The 19216-nt window shown below is 36.5% G+C and overlaps 1 protein-coding gene across 1 annotated transcript in view; it reads right to left on the reverse strand.

Moving 5' to 3' along the window:
* Positions 1 to 5674: 5674 nt before the first annotated feature.
* PDE7B (phosphodiesterase 7B) overlaps positions 5675 to 19216 on the reverse strand; it is a 168482-nt gene continuing 154940 nt past the window's right edge. The window contains exons 10-12 of the mRNA XM_031964224.1: positions 15118 to 15214; positions 9622 to 9702; positions 5675 to 6377 (exon numbers count right to left, since the gene is read on the reverse strand). Coding sequence (XP_031820084.1) covers positions 6142 to 6377; positions 9622 to 9702; positions 15118 to 15214 — 414 coding nt within the window. The 3' untranslated portion in view covers positions 5675 to 6141. The remainder of the gene's footprint in view (positions 6378 to 9621; positions 9703 to 15117; positions 15215 to 19216) is intronic.

A 19216-nucleotide genomic window follows, 5' to 3' on the forward strand; every position in this document is an offset into this window, starting at 1 on the left:
AATTTTATCTTCTTTGTTGGCTAAATAGATATATTAAAGGACATGACATATACTTCCTTTATTTAAACATGAGAGAAGTGATTTGACATGCCAGCACATGTAGTAGCATTCTTGCTATTTTTCTTTTTCCATGAAAAGAAGACTTGTCTTTTATCTCATCATTCAGATGGGCTTTCAACTGCTTACCTTTGGTGATCAAAAAAATCATCTAGATTAATTACATAGTTTTGCATCTTAGCAACTGATGCTTTCATATTCAGGAACTCACTTAAATGTGCTTGTAATGAAAACTTGGATACTCTAGCATGCATTATACATGAATGAATGTGTCCCAAACTTTTTTTTTTTTTTTTTTTTTAACAACTAGGATTATATTCATGGTCTTCTTTAGCAAAGTCAGAAAACAAACAGAACCAGATTTCTCTGTTTTTGGTGCTTACTGACAGAAGACAAAGGAGACAAATTCTTGTTTAATGTAAAAAAGTAATTCGGCTGCATCCAATTAAAGTTGTGAAATTTAGACCCCCTATCTCTAATTCCCTCCCTTAATTCCCTCTTTTTTTTTTTTTTTTTTTTTTTTTGGCCTACATTTACAGACTATTTGATGGCTAAAATCATCATGTCAAAGGCATGATATAAACTGACTATCTTGCTTTAACTACAAGGGAAGAATGAATGTTGCCAAAGAACCAGAGATGGAACCCCAATTTCTTTGGAGTTTTTTTTAACCACTTAAAAACAAAAGCAAAATGTTAATTGGGTTATAGTGCTATATCCTAAAATTTTTCAGGCTATTATATTGTCAGGATGTGTGAGGTATATAAATTGATAATAATCTCTAACCTAAACTCTCTAAAAATCTGACTTCCATAAAAAGTCTCAAATGACAAATAGGGGAAAAATTCCTTATTTTGTCAGTATTCAAGTATTTTCATTCTCAATTGCATGTCTAGGAAGTATAAGCAGTAATTCTTTTGCTCCATTTCTAGGTTTTTTTTTTTTTGTTTTTTTTTTTTTTGTTTTTTTTTTTTTAAACTAAGCATAACAGTATTCTGTTACAACTGTATGTCAGGCAATGAACATTGAGAAGGCTCTTTGAAATGTGTGGTCTCTATAGAACTATATATCATGTATAATTGACCTCTTTCTTTAGGGACAGTAAATGTGCAATTCAGGAGGTACTTAAGACAATCTAATCATCAAGCACCTGTTGTCAAGGAGTTCCTGAGATATTCTAGTATTTCTTATGATGGAAGAGAATCTGAGTAAAGACATAACTGGATAATTGCTTTGGTTCATATACCACTAACATAAATATTGAAATATATTCTAATTATATTTTAAAAGATCACTTTTTTGGGAAGCCTTTTTTTCATACTTGATTCTATTGTCCTGTACTGTAGGAGACCAATGGCATTGGCAAGGATAGAGACCATTAAGTGGTACTTTTCCTAGTTGTAATTTGAGCAAGAGATTTTAGGCATTTGTTTAATCAACCGGACAAAGAAGTTAAAAAAATTAAATTCAAGGTAATGATTTTTTTTTTTCTTTTCTAGTTAACTAGGCAGGTTTCCCAATGTAAAATAAATGGGGAAAAATCCAACTCTTTGCTGCTATTTGCCTAGCATTTAAAATTTTCTTTTTGTTATGGTTAATTGCATCTTTGAAAAGTTATTTCTAAGAAGTTTAAAGATTCTCAAGGCTTAGGGTAATCTGAATGGGAATCTTTGGAAGTTAAATTGTACAATACCATGCTGAGTAGAATACTACTGACAAGCAAAACATCAGCTGTTTTGATTAGCTAGACTTTATCTTCATTAACTCTATTAGCAGGCTATATCTAAGGACAGACAAATCTGTCTTTTCCCATTTGGCTTAGCCCCAGAGATGTTCAAGGTTCAGATGGGTCCAAATGCACTTTTGAAAAGCCTGCCTGACCTTCACATTAGAACACTAGATTTTTCACTATTGTTTATTATTTCCTGGTATAGAATATCTGAGAGTAAAAGAAAGGACATTTTTCCTTGTAAACAGTCATGATTTTTTTGTTCTTTTAAGAAATTTGACTATAAAGTTTGGGGAAAAAAAACAGATCTGGAGTGATTAAATAGAAAGGCACCAAGGTATGTGAGGAAACAACACATAGTGTATTGTTTTTTTTTTTTTTATCTAATTTCTGGAAAAATTTGGGCAGCGGTTATCTTTAGGGGACTATGATTCTGATATGTAAAACAATATCCTCAGCAAGTAGTTCTTTAAATGATCTTGGGGATAATTGCATAATCAAATGCACCTTTATTTCTCAGCTTCTCTTAAGTGGAGAATTTGGCTTACTGTTTTGTTTATTCTATAGGAGATCTCAAGTGTAGGATGAGGGAAAAGTACTCTTGGTTTTTTGTTTGTTTTGGGGAAGCAGTTGGGGTTAAGTGACTTGCCTAGGGTCATACAGTTAGGAAGTGTTAAGTGTCAGATTAAATTTAAGGATCTGAGGAATCATCTTTTCCAGTTGCAGCCTCCCCAGTGGAACTGACAAATTGATCCTTTGAAAAGAGTGTGTTTGTGAGAAGTAGACCATTTACATAGCATAGAAGTTTTATATGAATTATCTTTATTTTTCACTATTCATCTGGAATATCCAATGACTGGAGAAGCCAAGGTTGGACAAAATTGCTGTTTTTGAAATTTCAAAGGGACCCATTGAGGAGCTTGTTCAAAAGGAGTGTGTTTTAATATTTTGCCTCATAAATCTAGGTGATATCTAAGCTCATGAAAATGAGTCAATTCCAAATTGTTATTCAGTTAACAGGTATCTATCATTACAAACAGGTTGTAATAGGGATTATCACATGGTATTTCAAAATAGTTGTCTATTATCATGGTCCCTTAAGAAATTTGGAAAGGAGCATAATCTTCACTTGAATTTAGAATAGTGCCTGTGAATGCCTACCTAGATCGATTATTTCTTCACTGCTACCATAATAGAGAAAAACAGTCAAATTAATCTCATCTGGCAAGCTGTTCTCTTTCAACTTGATTTTACTTTTAGCTTTTCTAGCTTTTTGATTTCTCTCTTCCAAATAAATGAGGGTCAATTCTTGAGGATTCATGGACCATGGCAGAGTGGAACACTAATAGCACAAATAAAATCCAGTGAATCCAGTACTTTCCTTGTAACTAATAATAGTCTTAAGCTTCCCTTCTGAGTGGAACATTCTATGAAAGTAGCTAATGTGATCATGGAATCACTCCTGCCAGGTAATATTAAGTAGCTAATGTGAAAAGCATCTTAGAAGTGATTTTAATTTTGCCACCTCCTTTCTTTGCTGTCTTCTATTGGAGATGCTAATGCTAGGCAATTTTTAAACAGCATGCAATTAGGAAAACAGAATTTACAAAGTAGACAAGCAGGCACTGAGTAACTGACAGTCAGTGCTATCTAGCTCATGCACCATGGTTCAATTTGCTCACAATCTTTATTCTGGAAGCCAGGTTCATGAGTTTTAACTGTGGCATCCTCTTCCCTTGCCCCAATTTCTGAGGTTTATATTTATGACCCAAGATACTATTAAAAATAAAAACACCACCCCACAAACCTTATTCATTTATTTAAATTATAATTTAAACATGAGGCATTTTTAAATACAAAGAAGTCACATATCTAGCTATAAAGAGATCTCACCTTTTCAAATCTCTACTTTATTAGCCCCATAATTTTTGTATGAACTTAAAGATGTTAAATAATAGGCTATTCAGAAGCCTTCTCTACAACATCCAACTAAAACTGGTAGACTTGAGAGATTTGGGAGGAAGATCCTATCCAACCTTTCACTTACCAGTGTCTCACTAAGTCCAGACATAGTAAAGAACACCTTAAATTATTGTTAAGTCAATAACAACAACAATAGTGCCCTCTTTGCAACATTTGCAACAGTGCCCTCTCCTCATACTTAACTTTATCATGAACTTCAATGTGACATTCATCCATTTTATACAGTTTTCATAACTTTAATTAGATTAAACTATCTGGTAGTTTCTTTTGTTATGATACCAAGACATCCCACATTCCTAAATTTTCTATCAAACTTATAATTCTTCTAGGTTCTCACCTTTCCTCAAAGAAGCTCATTATAACTAGTTCATCTAGTTTATCATTACATAAAGTGAGAGGGAACTACTGCATTTTAGAAAATAAGATTGAGCTGGTCATAGCAGCTGGGAATTCAGACAGAATTTAGTGATGGCAGATATAGTCATTTTTTTCCCCAGTAGTGTTGCTGAAAGGATAAAAAAAAAAGTCTTATTTTCATCTAACATGACTTAAGCTAGAACTTGTGCAGCCACACAGCTCAATGCACAGAACTTGGCAAGAGGAGTAGAATGCCATAATTGATTTAACGTGCAAATCCTTGCAAAAAAACACATTGGAACTAAAAAGAACAATTTAAGGTGACTATTCTAGCCAAAGCTGTAATTAGCCAGTGACCTTCAACAGTAAGAATAAAGACTTGAAGGAAAACAAAACATTTTCCTTTTTTTTTTTTTTTTTTTTAAATGACACCCTTCAACTGAAACGGTTGGAGTGAATGTTTTTGTGAAATGAGGAAATCAAAAACAGCTACTTGAAGACCAAAGAAATGAATCCAAACCATAATGAAGGCATACTTTGGTACTGTAGCCATAACTGACAACTTCATAGGTGTAAAAAGCACAGAATCCCCAAATTAGTACATGGTGGCAGAGTCATAGGTGGTCTGGGAAACTTGGCTAAGTCTCCTATGGAGATTGCTGACTGCCATAGCCCATAGCAAGAGTCTTAAGAAACATAAGCATGTCACTTGACTTGTCAAAATATAATGGGTAACATTGCTGTGTTGAAAAATTACTTCAGGCTTTGTGAAGGATCTCATTCATCTGAGAAAGTGATGTCAGGTGCCATAGATCAAACACTATGGTCTTGAGTGGAATGCATGTGAAGTTTCCAAAAACTCTCTTAAAAAGATTATTATACAGTTTTGTTTTATGATGTCAGCGGGAAAAGCAAAAATGATGGGCATGGAAAGGCAGTTCAGAAACACATCTGAGAGGACATGAGTTCAGGAAGCTTTCAGAAGGTGAAAGATGATTAAAGTTAAGGCCTTTCTCTGCAAACAATAGTGTATTAATAAACTCTATACCATATTTACAAATGCTTTCTTTTGTATTAAAACTAACAATATTCTGTTCACAGTGCTATTGTTTATACAGGTAGCAATCCCATAATACTTATGGATTTTGGCATGGAAATCAGTAGCGCCTTATATTTACAAGAAATGTACATGCATGAATATAAACATGTCATTGAGATGGAGGCATCAAAAATGACAGATTGGTTAATGGTGCAAAGGAATCGACTGTACAACATCTTCCCCGCAGATCTGACAGGAAATGACTGTTCCTTAAATTGAGAAGATGCCAGTCTCTTAACGTAAAGTGGCATAAAAATTATTAACAAAAATGAGCCTCCCCTGGGACTGGTTGGATAGTGAGTAATCTTAGTCCAGAGTTTTAGATCCTTTGTCTAGTGCACAGAATATAAAAGTTAAAAAGGTTTATTATTATTATTATTATTATTATTAAAATAAAAGATTCTTTCTCTTGCCCTCTTTTTGCTCACACATTTAAAACCAATGTCCTCTGAGTTCCAGATTTGCTGGTGGTTTATTGTGCAGCTCAATGGCCAGATTTTAAAAAAACTGTCCAGTGCTCTGGACCTATGAACTGCTGCATGTCACAGTATGACCAAGGGCAAATGGAGTTTGTGGCCAAGAATGCCTTCCTTTATCTCCAATCTTCCCCTGATAGTTGCAAAGCCTGTTCCTGGGACCAGTCTCGGCACTTATTGAACGGAGTTCCTCACTCAAGCAGCTAATGATCAGAAGTGACAAATGGCTTTGATATACTTAGAAAAATGGGGATGGACGGGATCAAAAGAGCACAGGAACAAAAACCCAGAAACAGTCTGGGTTTATTGACAAGGACACCCTTAGAGATTCTGTTTCCTTTCATATTCTTGATGGCCCCTGTGCACACTGAGATTTCAAACTTCATCCTGACTAGCAGAGAGAAGATCGCAGTGTCAAAGGGAAGAGGGCAGGGCTCCTATTATGGAGTGTCTCCTTCATTTGTAGTCTGCTCTTCATTTTCAGTCCCTTGGTCTGTTTGTTCATTGATCTTGTTGCTATGACTGTCACCACCACTGCTGGGTTGTGTGTGTTGTAAACTTTTCCAATTGACCAGGTTCCTTGTGAGATTGCTTAGCATATTTTCAGCCAGTGGACTGTTTTCTGTAAAATGGGACCATTCCTTGAAGAGTGGTTCAGCAATATGGGTCATAAAACCTGGAAAAACACAGAATTTAAAGATTATGATAAGACTACAAGGACAAGTGATGCCATGTTTTGGTATGCCAGGGTTTAGATTAAAATCTTTTGATAACACTAAATGCATAACACTGGGCAAGTTAGTCTTGGGTCTCAATTTTAAAATTGTTGATCACTGAGATCCCTTCCTGCTCTATACTGAATCTGAGACACTTAAGACAATAAGTGAACCGCAGAAGGAAGGAGTTTGTTGCATGAAGACAAGGAATGTGTCAGCCTCCCTCTTTCCAAATCCTCTGGCTCAGTGTGTTAGGAATATGAGAAAAGACAAAACTGTTAGAATTGATAGGTAGAGAACATTTTCCAAAGAATCAGATTTCCTTGAGCACAAGATGCAAAAAGTATCAAAAGATGATGTTCTAGTTTGAAGAAAATGTCACTGAGAGATTGAGGATTCTAGACAGCACAATTAAGGAGAGGGAAGAGAAAGAAAGGGATGGGGAAGTAAGTGGTGAGCTGGATATGGATAATAATTCAGGAAGAGTCAAAGGGGAAGGGAAATTTTCTTTTGGAAACAATTACTAATTGACGATAAAATCTGCACAAGCTACTTCTTCGTGTTTTTCTAAAGAAAGTGCTTTGTAAAACATCAAAGCACTAGGGAAAAGTGGGTTATTGTTGCTGTTTCCACCTGATTCTGTTCCAAAGTTGAAGAAGGGATGTTCTTTTGTGACTTCTAGTCTTTACCCAGGATCCCAGTCTCCTCTTTATTATTTATCACCATTAAGGTGTTAATTCTCTTCTATCACCATCTGAATTTACCCTTCAAAATCTTCTATATGACTAGTTCTGAAAAGTTAATATTTCAAAAGAGTGATAGAATGTCTACCTCTGTTTTGAGTTCATTCATTCATTCTGTGAGCATTTTTTTTTGAAAGCACCTATGATGTTAAGGGAATGTTTCATGATAAAAAACAAAAATGGTAGAAACTTAATAGAAACAGAAGAGATTAAGAAGAAGCAGCATGAATACACAAAAGAATTATACAAGAAAAATCTTAACATTACCTAAAACCATGATAGTGTAGTTACTGATGGAGAACTAAACATCCTGGAGAATGAAATCAAGTGGATTTTAAGAAGCATTGTTAACAGTAAGGCAAATATAAGTAATGTAATTCCAATATAGCTATTTAAAATTCTAAGAGATGATAATATAAAGTGCTGCACTCAATTTGCCAGCAAATTTGGAAAACTCAAAATTCATTGTTCAAACCTAAAGAAGGGCAATGCTAAGGAATTACTGAACACTGAATCTCGTTTCACATGCCAGCAAGGTTGTGTTTAAAATTCTGCAAATGCGGCTTTAGCAGTATGTGCACCAAGAAGTGCTAGAAGAGCAGGCTTGTTTTCAAAGAGACATAAGAGACCAAATTGCCATTATTTACTGGATTATGGAGAAGGCATAAGGGAATTCCAGAAAAAACATTTACTTCTGCTTCATTGACAACACTAAAGCTTTTGACTGGGTAGATCACAACAAAATGTGACAAAGGGATGGGAGTGCCAGGTTATTTTTCTAGTCTCCTTGGGAATCTGCATGTGGGCCAAGAAGCGACAGTTAGAATTGAACATGGAATTGATTGGTTTCATATTGGAAAAGGAGCATGATGAGGTTGTATATTGTCACCTTATTTATTTAACTTATATGCAGAACACATCGTGTGAAAAACCAGATTTAAAGCTGCTGGAAAAAATAATGATCTCAGATGTGCAAATGATACCATTCTCATGGCAGAAAGTGAAGGGGAATAGAAGCCTCTTAATGAGGATAAAAGAGGAGAGTATAAAAGCTGGCTGGAAGCTTAATACCAACTCCTCTCCCCCTCACCAGATAAACAAACAGAAAACTCAGCAACTGGTCCCATCATTTCCTTTTAAATAGAGGGGGAAAAGTGGGAGCTGTATCAGATTTTATATTGTAGAACTCAAAATATTATTGCAGAGAATGACTGACTGATTATAGACATGAAATTAAAAGATGCTTGCTCCTTGGAAGGAAAACTATGGCAAATCTAGATAATATACTAAAAAGCAGAGTCATCACCTTGCTGACAAAGGCCCGCAGTGTCAGAGCACTGCTATTTCCAAGAGCAATGTATGGCTGTGATATGAGGAAAGCTCAGTCCTGAGAACTGATGCTCTCCAATTGTGGTGCTGGAGAAGACTTTTGAGAGTCCCTTGGCCAGCACAATTAAATCAGTCAATATTTAAAGAAATTAATTCAGACTGTTCACCATAAGTTTAAATTCTGAAGCTGAAACTTAAATTCCTTAGTAACATAACAAGAAGATTGCACTCATTGGAAAAGACTCTCATGAAAATTCTCATGAATTTTTTCATGTTGGAAAAAATTGAAGACAAAAGGAAAAAGAGAAAGCAGAGGATAAGATAGATACTAGTGTGATAAACATGAACTTGGACAGTCTTTGAAAGATAGAAAATCCTGGTGTGCCTATAATCCATGGGATCATGAAGAGTTGGATATGGATAGTGCACTAAAATGCTGGGGATAAAAAGGAAGAAATGAAACAATTCCTGCTCTCAGGAAGCTTCAAATTAACTTTGTGGTAAAATCAAATTAGATATTTTTTTCAAAAGTTACAAGATTTTGAAAGTAATAAATTACACTTGCAATAAATCATAAAAGTAAAAAAAATTTAAAGCTTAAGGATCATGATAAGAATTGATATGAACATGAAATCAACTGAGGATTATAAATGTCATAAAACAAAAGTTAAATTTGATAACATAGCAGGGCTTCCTCCTTCATACCTACCATTACATAAACATTTCAAGTTTAATAACATAGTATTAATTCTCTAGGATTAAGATACTCAATTAAGAAGTGTGATGAAGAGGTAAAAAGGATTGAAGTTTGTGAGCTTTTAAACTATTTTTGTTGATTCAATTCTAACTTGTAAAGCTAATGTAACTTAATTCATGTTCTTTAGCAAAGCCTTTGCCATGTTTTTCATTTTTCCTTTGTATGTGTATATCTTAAGTATTGAACACCTACTATTTAGTTAAATAACCAACAGTTCATATTCTTCCTACTCAATCTGAGTTCAACCAATCAAAGAGATCTTATCAAACTTCCATTTTCAGTTTTGTAGACTTGTGTAGGGGTGTGTTTATTTATCACATGTCTCCTGGCAGTAAGTCCATAACAAACTAAATTAAAAATTCAAGGCCAGCTTACCAATTTGTATACTAGGGATTGAATCTTTCTGTTGATTACACAAAGGACTTATTTCCATTTCGAATTTCTGCTCGAGGTGACCTAAGAAGAAAGGAGAAGAGAATATATTTGTGGTTTGGCATCTGCAAAAATAAGTTTATGATTCCTTACCATCTGGTTGGGAAAAGAAACTCCAGAAATTGCTACTTTGTTTGTTATCATCCTCAAAAAGCTTTAATAAAAAGCTTATTTTCTCTGTCCTGGCCCAGTAATTATTGTGAGATTTTAATATCTCAGGGAATTAACAGTCAGTTCAGATTACTACAGGGTCTGTAGTTTCAGGACCAGGAGGGGTCTTATATCAGGAATCACAGATGATAAATCAGGCGTATGGTCCTAGGAAAGCTAGTTAAAGGTCACACTTTGTTACCAGTTAGAAAGATGGATTTGCTCTTTTCATTTGATGGTAGCCAAGATTGGACAATAAACAGGGAATGGGGAGGCTTGATTAAAAAACAAACCCAAATCCAAACCTTTCCTTTGCAAATATATATAACTCATTTTAACAGAATCTAGCTTCATGTGTCTGTTAGTCTCTTTAAATGGAGGACCATTTATGGATTCCGCTTTATATAGGAGAAATAAAAAGTAAAAGGTCCAACTACTGGCTCTTCATAAAGATGGAAAATGCCTTTTGTAAGCTAGGTCTCTTCATAAAGATGGAAAATGCCTTTTGTAAGCTAGGTAGTTGAAAGAACCCACATGTGAAGATGACCTTACACTATATAGTACCTACATGCTCCCTTTCTATTATTCTATTCTTATATGGAGAGGTTGAAGATATTGTAGACTAGTTTTTGAAAATATGAAAGCATCAGTAACAGAGGAATAACGATTATGGGCAACTGTTAAGGTCCCTGTAATGATGGCAGGAGAGCCTGGAATACTATCCAGCTAATCTTTTCAAATGTAGACAATTAAGCTGAAGCAAAATTAGGAATTTTTTCAGCATTTACTCATTCAGTCCACATTGTTCAACTCTAGCTGTTACCCAAATCTTTTACCTCCTAGGTTTCTAGAAGGTATGTAATTTCCCCATTAAAGAAAAAGTCTTCTAAAATTGGATCTCTTTCCTCACTTCCCTATTTTTGTCACCTATATTATCCACCTCAGAATAACTTGTCTGAAGCTTTGGATTCATATTTTACTTAATTCCTTTCCTGTCCTCCACATATAATCTGCTACACCATCCTACTATTTTTTTCTCCTTGCCTTTACAATATCTTTTAAATCTGGTTTTCTCTTTTTATGAAATATGTCACCATGCCGGTCTGAAATCTCATCACTTCACACTTAGCTTATTACAAGAGCTTTTTAACTTAGTTCTTTACCTCCAGTCTTTTCCTCTTGAATAACTGTATAGCATTTGTATTCCTATGTACAGTTCCTTTCCCATCACAACCCTGTGAAAATTCTATTTTAAAGAGAAGGAAACTGGAACTCAAAAGTTTAACATAAGTGACTGGCCCAGGGTCATACAACTAGTAAATGAGTCATGATTTCAATCTTTCTTGAATGTTCTACCCTTTCTACTAGACCACATCCATTCTATCCAAATTAATCTTTTCAGTGCACCATTGTCTACTTAAAGCCCTTCAATGACTCAAAATCACTTATAAAAGCTTATTTTCTAAATTCCTTGGTTTGATATTTAAGGGCCTTCAAAATCTGGGTTAAATTTAACTTTCTAATCTAATTTTCTCTTACTAACCTACACGAAAACTATAGCAGTACTGTTTTACCCCGTCTTCTGAAAACAATCTTGTTCATTTCTATTCATGTTATCTTTTCTCCATTCTTCTAAAACCATTTATCCATCACTCAAAGTTGAACTTTAGTTCTATTTTCCCTATGACACTTTCCTCATCCTCTCCAAATCATAATCACTCTTTCTGCAGTAAATACATATAATTTATCATAGACTTCAAAGGTTGGAAATGGCCTCAAAGATTACCTAGTCTAATTCTTAAAGCTGTACAACATCCTCAGCAAGTGATCATCCATGCTCTGCTTGGATAGTTCTAGTGACAGAGAATTTCTAGTCTGTAAAGATATTTTTGAATCCTGACTCTATCATCCAACATATTATCTCTTCAAGTTTTTTTTTTTTGTTGTTATTTGCAGATTTGATGAGCATTTCATCTGTCTTCTATCCAAGTTAATGATAAATATATTTAAGAAGACACAAGGTACTTTAAAAATGTTGAAAAAAAAAACACAAGGTACTTCAAGTACTTCAAGAGATCTCTTTCTAAAGTGACATTAGGTGATTAAATACTGATATTTGGATCCAGATATACATACCAGTTTCTTTAACTCTCCATTTTCTTCTTCTTGGGAAATATGTCTATCTATCTTTAGCACCTTATTCTCTACAAGTTGACATTTCTCCATGGATAATTTCTCTATAGAATTTTTAGGGCTTTAAACTTTTCCCATCTTTGAACTCTGACAAATTCTCTCCCAAAATCTAGAGTGTCTGTCAGACTATATATCTGAATTTTCTCTTCTCTATATCATGAAATCTAAACTGAGAACAGTCATTTCCTTCCCAGATTCCTGTAATTACTACTTTAGCATCTTTGGTTTATGTTGCTTTTAAAATGTGGAAGTCAAGACTGAATAGAGAACTCTGGATATGGTCTCACCATAATGGAAACCATTACCTCTCAAGTTCTGGTTACTGAATTTCTGTTAATGCATTCTAAATTTGCATTCAATTTTAATGTTGATTTTGCTGTAAGTCACATTGAACTTGCTGATGGGATGGGGAGAGTTCCTTGGTTAACAAAGTTTGTGATTAAATACTAAAATGAATTCTTCTTTTTCTCTGTCCTATTATTTCATCTTAGTGTATTCTATAACTTCTCTCAGTAAGCTTTTTTTTTTTACAGTTTTATGGTTTATACACTTCAAGACGTTTTTCTGTGAGTGTAGTCTAAAGGAAGTTTCAGCTGAATGCAAGAGTGACTCGGAGGTTTGTCCTTAGAGAAAATATAGAAATTGGCCAAATTGGTTTTATTGCAAATATAATTTTCTGGGACCTTGGTCATATTGCCTCGCAATGATGAAAATATAAAGGGGACCCACCACGAATGGTTGATAGGATCATGGATTCATAGTCAGAGTCTGGAAGGGACCTCAAGGACCATATAATCCAGACCCTCTGTTTTATAGATAAGGAAACAGAAACCCAGAGAAGTTAGATAGGATACATTAGGAGCAGCATTTGAATGCAAGACCTCTGAAGAGAAAATTTTAAATAAACTTGAAAGGGTTCTTCAAATCAAATCAATACACACACACATTTATATAAAATATGTGGAATGTCTCATTCAAAGAATAGCAAGGAGGTCTTGAGTGGCACTGGATCATAATGTATAATCCATTTTTTATTAATATTCTTGAAAATATACACAACAATGAAATATCTATGCATGGTTCTTCCTAGGTGCTCTTATCTGGCCTATCAAAGTTAGTGAGGACTGTATATGAGGAGCAGCTGTCATAATGTGAAAAGCAAAGCAGAGGGCTACTTATCAGGGTCAGCTACCTCCTCATCCCTGTCCCCAGCTAGTGTACTAATGTCAACAAGATCAATAAAGTATTAAAGAAGTAACCTAAATTCTTGCTGTGGCCCCAGCATATTTGCTCTTGCTCTGCTCTCAATGTGGAGAGATTATAAATTATCATGCAACTAGAACTGATTTTGTATTCTTATCAACTCACTCAATCCAAGGGAAATTTGTTCCACTTTGTGCTGTCAGAACTGGATGATTACTCATAGGTTCTGAAGGAAAAAGTTGGCCAAAAAAGAAAAGAAAAGAAAAAAGGGTCTGTTGATCCTAAGTGAACTGAATAAATGTGTCTTTGTAATCTCATTTGTAATGACTGAAGACATTACTTAGACAACTTTCAAGGAACTCTCCAAAAGGATTACTGCTGTTATTTGATGTCCCAACAATACCACAATAGGATGTTATGATGACAGTAATCCTTTCAAGTTCATTCTTCCCGCTCACATAAAACCTGATACTGTCGACATTAAGAAGAGTAGGGTTGTGACAGAACCACTATTCGGAATAATCACAACAAATGCTGAAACAAACTCTAAATTTTTGTATAAATTTTTAAAGGATTATCACATCTCATTTCAAGCGAGCTTCCTGGAGAGCTGTCTTCCTGGAGAGCTAGTGATGGGGCAATATGCCAAAGGAGTAATTTTAGAGTTAGAGAACCTGGGTTCAAAGCCAGCCACTACCTGTGTGACTTTGGACAAGTCATCTGACCTTGATAGGCCCAAACTTTCCCATCTCTGAATGAGGAATAATAAATGATGGATTCAATGACATTTGAGGTACTTTCTAGCTGTACTTAGCTCCTCAAAGAGTCTAGTCTAATCCCAGCATTTTACAGATGAGGAAACAGAACTTAATGATTTGTCCAAATTCACACAGCTAATTAATTAATTAATAATGGTAGATATGGGCCCTGAACTCAGGTTAATGAACTTTATGGCTAGTGTGCTCTCACAATTATTCTCATGTCTTTTTATTAGATTAATTCTTTTAAGCTTCTTCCCTAATATGTGGAGTCATTTGATTTTTTTTTTTTTTTTTTTAATAAATCAGTGCTTTTCTACCTTATTGTTGAGGCCATATTTGAGTTGTTTAACCTAACTTTTTTTGGGCAGACATCTTTCATTCCTTAAAAGAGGAACAAGATAGATGTTTGGCTGCTTTTGCCATATTCTTCCTGTCTTTAATATTACTCTTTCGTGAAGATAATATTCATCTTTCTCTCTCCTCTGCCCCTTACCCACCTCCAACCCAAGTATTTAAATGTCTTTTTAGGTTTAGCACAGCTCAAAATGAAGGTGGGAGTAATATAAGCAAAAGTGTGCCTGATATTTACTCCTCAGTACACCATCAGAGGAGCCAATAGAAACTTTGCTTGCTTTCCAATCCATTCTATTGCCCCCTTTCTTTATCCTTCCTATTCTAAAAAATAGTTATTTCTTCCTCCTCCTTTCTCTGTCTCTGTCTTTCTTTCCATCTCTCTCCTCTCTCTTCCCCTCCATCTCTGTATATTTTTCTGTGTTTGCTGTTTGTGTGTCTCTCTCTTTCTCTCTCCCCCCACTCTCTCTCTCTGTCTTGCTCTATCTTTCTTTTCCTTTTTTTCCCCTTCTTCCTTTTTTCCCTCCTCTCCCCTATTTCCTTCCCTCCCGCTCACTCTCTTTTCCTTCCTTTTTCACTCATTGCACTCATCGATTTATTTGCGAAATTAAAAAAAAAAATTTAGTTCCATCTTTATTTCACTTTTTTTTTTCTTTTACCAAGATAGTTTGTAAGAGATTTCAGAGGGAGGAAAGCGGATTGCAGAAACTGGCATCCCTGGGAGATGACACCCTTTCAGTTGGAAATCCTAGACCGGCTAAGGTGAAAGGAGACGACTCACCTTGCCTATAGAACTCCTCACAGACCCTTTCACTCCACTGTTTGCTCAGCTCCCAGATCCTACAAGGATTGCAAATGTCAGCACACTTCAGCGCGATCTGAAAAATGAAGAGTGGGGAGGGAGGGAGCAGAGGCGGAGAAGGTTAGCGGGCAATCCGTCGGCAGCGCACGGATGGCGGGTCAGAGGCCGGACTTGGGGCCGTCTTTCTGCTTCATCAGACAGCAGCCCCCGCTTTTAAAAGCCACCCCTCCTGAAGGCCGTGCTCAGCCCTCGCACCAAGCATCGCTTCACAAGGCTCACGCGGAGTAGAGAATAAGAGAAAATTGCAGTTTCAGAAGCCCCGGCCGCCGGGATGGGGAGCTCAGGGAGGAAGCTGCTGCAGCCTGGCTCTAGCCTGGGCCAGGGCCCGGAGGCTGCGGGCCAAGCCCGAGGAGGCAGTGGGTGGGAGCCAAGCCAGTGCGAGAAGGCTTGGGCTTCACTTCCCTCGCGGTCACATTGATTGACCTTACATATCACTTTAATTATGTTTGTTTGGATTTGTGCTGCCCGCTTCTGTGTGTGTGTGAGAGTCAGCCCCAAGACCCAGCCCGGGTTTTCATTTGCTGGGCTGAAGGAGAGCCCACTTAGCGCCTGCCAGGTTGGTGGTTGCGCTCAGACTTGGTCCATAGCAAAAGCAGGCTGACCTCAGGGGTGCCAGAATGCCAACTGTTTTCAGGAGTTCTCTAAACCAAAGAGGAGCTTCCAGGACAATAGTTCCACAAACATTCTTCAGTATAAGCGGGTTTCCAAAATGCAAGATGCAGTGTCTCTAATTTTTACCGAGATTGGGGAAGGTAGGGTAGCAAAAACAAACAAACAAAAAAATGCTAAACAAATTATGGCATAAAAATGTAATGAGATTATTGCTCCTTAAAAATGGTGAAATCAACAGAGGAAACGACAGATTTCTATCAACTGAAACAGTGAACAATCAAGAACAATTTCTACAATAGAAGATCATAAAGACAATTTTGTGAGACTCAAGAACTCTGATCAATGCAATGACCCATCTCTGTTCTGGGGGATCCATGATGAAGTATGTTACCTACTCAACAACTCCCGACTCAAGGTGTCAAATGACAATATTGGGAATTTGTCTTGCTTGCCTACATTTGTTACCAAGTTTTTCTTTTTTCTTTCATTTTGGGAGGGAAATAAATGAGAAAAAACAGAGAAGGGTGGGCAAGAGATATGTATGTTGTGGGGATAACAATTCTATTTGTTTTTATTTGTCCCAAGTCAAGAAGATGATGAAAAGATTTCCATCACTGTAAGGAGTAATGAATGATATCCTCCTCCTACCCATTCAAAAATATCTCCCGATGCATCCTACTTATAGGGATTTATTTGAATTATCATGGTCCTCTTTAATAAGCAAATATTCTAGCTGGCCGTAGGTGGAGCAGTGAATAGAGAGCCCTACTTAGTGTGAGGAAGACCAAGTTCAAACAATTGCAGCAAGTCATTCAAGTTCTCTGAGCCTCAATTTTCTAATTTGCAAAAATGCTACTACCTCACAAGATTGTAGAGGATCAAACAAAACTTATTTCCTAAGGGGAGGCTAAACCTATCCACCTATTACACTTTGGTGTGAATTTTATTCAGTAAACATTACCAAATGCATAAACACCACCATGCTAGGTACAGGACTTGGCACACAGCAGGCCTTTAATAAATGCTTGTTGACTGACTGGGTAAGACACAATTTTGCACTCTTGCAGAATGGACAGTACAGTAGGGGAATATGAAAATAGAGAATCATAGTTTTAGAGAATTGCAAAACAAAGTCCAAAGTAAGGGAGGGCATTAATGACTAGGGAATCACAGGACTACAGATTTAGAGTTGAAAGAGACTTTAATATTCAAATGCCCTCATTTCTCAGGTGAGGGGACTGAAATCAAGAGTGATGAATTGAATTGTCCACTGTCAAATTGAACACAGAGCCTCTGACCTCAGATTTACTCTATCTACTTTTCCCCCTCTTACATTATTTTGGCTCCACCAGGAGGCAAAGGAAATCAGCATCTTTGGATTGTAGGAGGAAGGGGAGGTGATTTTGAAATTGGACACTTTTCTAAAAGTCAGACTTGGGTAAAAAAAGACTGGAAGACTGGGACATCATGTGTACAATTGGGTATGGGAGGCAAAGGGGAGAACAGTTTCTAAAAGACTGTTTTAGATTAGCCTGAGGCCCTAGTAGAGGTCAGCATGTACTGGCCCTACTTTTGGCAAAAATACTTCAGTTTGCTGATAGGAATGGTACCAGTGATATAATTTGTATGTGGATTTTGGGAGAAAAATTTTTAACAATGCTAGCTGACACCTGTTTTGCAACTGAACTGAAACCCAGAAAGATCTTAACTTAAAAAGGCAGAAGTCTCCTATTGCATTTGGGGCCATTTTCTTGCCACTGGACTCTAAGGAGAGTGTAAGGTTGATGAATGCACAGCCCTGCCTCAGTTAAACTTGCAAGACCATCCTCCTCCTGATGCCATTGGTGGTCTTAGAGAATGAAGAACAAGCAAGCAATAATCTGGTTTTATGAGAGCTAGCTATCTGGAACACACAGAAGGTGACTTTTAGTGTCTTTAAGAAATGGGTTCTAAACTCAGTCCTTTCTTGCTCTAAGGCTCTAATCCACCAGACCATGCATTCTTCCCAGGTTGATCATGCATTAGTTCAAATACTAGAGCTCCTTTGGAAGATTTTAAGCTTCATCCCAATTGTTTGTCAGATTTAGTCTAGTGTCTCCTCCAGCCAATCATTTCCAGCCAATTCCTCCCACCCACAAAGCATTTGAGTGAGGAAAAAGAAAAAGAAACCATAGATTTAGAGTTGGAAAGAACCATACAAGTCAACTAGTCCAACTTTCTCATTTTAAGGATAAAGAAACTTTGGCTCAGAGTAACATGTCCAACACTTAGAATAATGTCTGGCACATATTAAGTGCTTAATGTGTTTGTTGATTGATTGACTGCCCCGGGACACATAGGGAATAAATAGCAGAGCAGGGATTCAAACTCGAGTCCTTTGACTCCAGTTCTGGGCTCTTTCTACTATTTCTTGACCTTATTTTTGAATCAATTTTGAATTTTTGAATCATTTTTGAACAATTTTGAATGTGTTTTGGTATAAACACAACCATATTTGTAATCACCGATGTGCTAGAAAAGAGTGAGGAATGGTGTCTGACAATTTATTTGGGAAAACTGCCACAGGTATCAAGGAGCATTTTGAGTTTAGTTGCACAGTCCCTCTGATGTGTAATGGAAAGGTCCTCCTGTCCCACTTCAGAGCACTCTCAGATATTCTTTGATTCTTTTCCTATTGGTTTACTGCATGTAGATGAAATGCCTTCTAATTGGTTGGTAGGCCAGAAATGGGGCAGCTAAGTGATGCAGTGGATAGAGTAAAAGGCCAGAAAACTCATCTTTCAGTTCAAATAAAACTCAGACACACACTTTGTGACCCTGGGCACTTAACTCACTCAATCCTCTTTACCTCCATTTCTTCATTTGTCAAATGAGCTGGAGAAGGGAATGGCAAACCACTTTGGTATCTTTGCCAAAAAAACTCTAAATAGGGTCACAAAGATTTGACTGATATTGACTGAATTTGAAATTCAAAACAAAAGTCTAGAAATGAGTTTGTTAAAAAAAGGCTCCAGTGAAGGAAAAAGACCCAAGAGTCATCAACTATCCCAAACTACTTTGTAGCAGGGTCCTCAAACTTTTTAAATAGGGGGCCAGTTCACTGTCCTTCAGACTGTTGGAGGGCCGGACTTTAGTAAAAACAAACCCTTTTTGTTTTGTGACTTTTAAATAAACTTCATAGCCCTGGGTGAGGGGGATAATCGTCCTCAGCTGCCGCATCTGGCCCGCGGACCGTAGTTTGAGGACCCCTGCATGGAAGGTGCTTTGAGTTGCATCATTTAAGCCCATTCAACTCTATGGAATGACTTCCTTGACCCAACCCACTAATGGATAAAGCAGGGAGATGTTGGAGATTGTGTTTATATCTCTGTTGTTGATAAAAATTCTTAGTAAATATCCCTTTATA

The sequence above is a fragment of the Sarcophilus harrisii genome, chromosome 4 (genome assembly GCF_902635505.1).
Source record: "Sarcophilus harrisii chromosome 4, mSarHar1.11, whole genome shotgun sequence".
Taxonomy (NCBI): domain Eukaryota; kingdom Metazoa; phylum Chordata; class Mammalia; order Dasyuromorphia; family Dasyuridae; genus Sarcophilus; species Sarcophilus harrisii.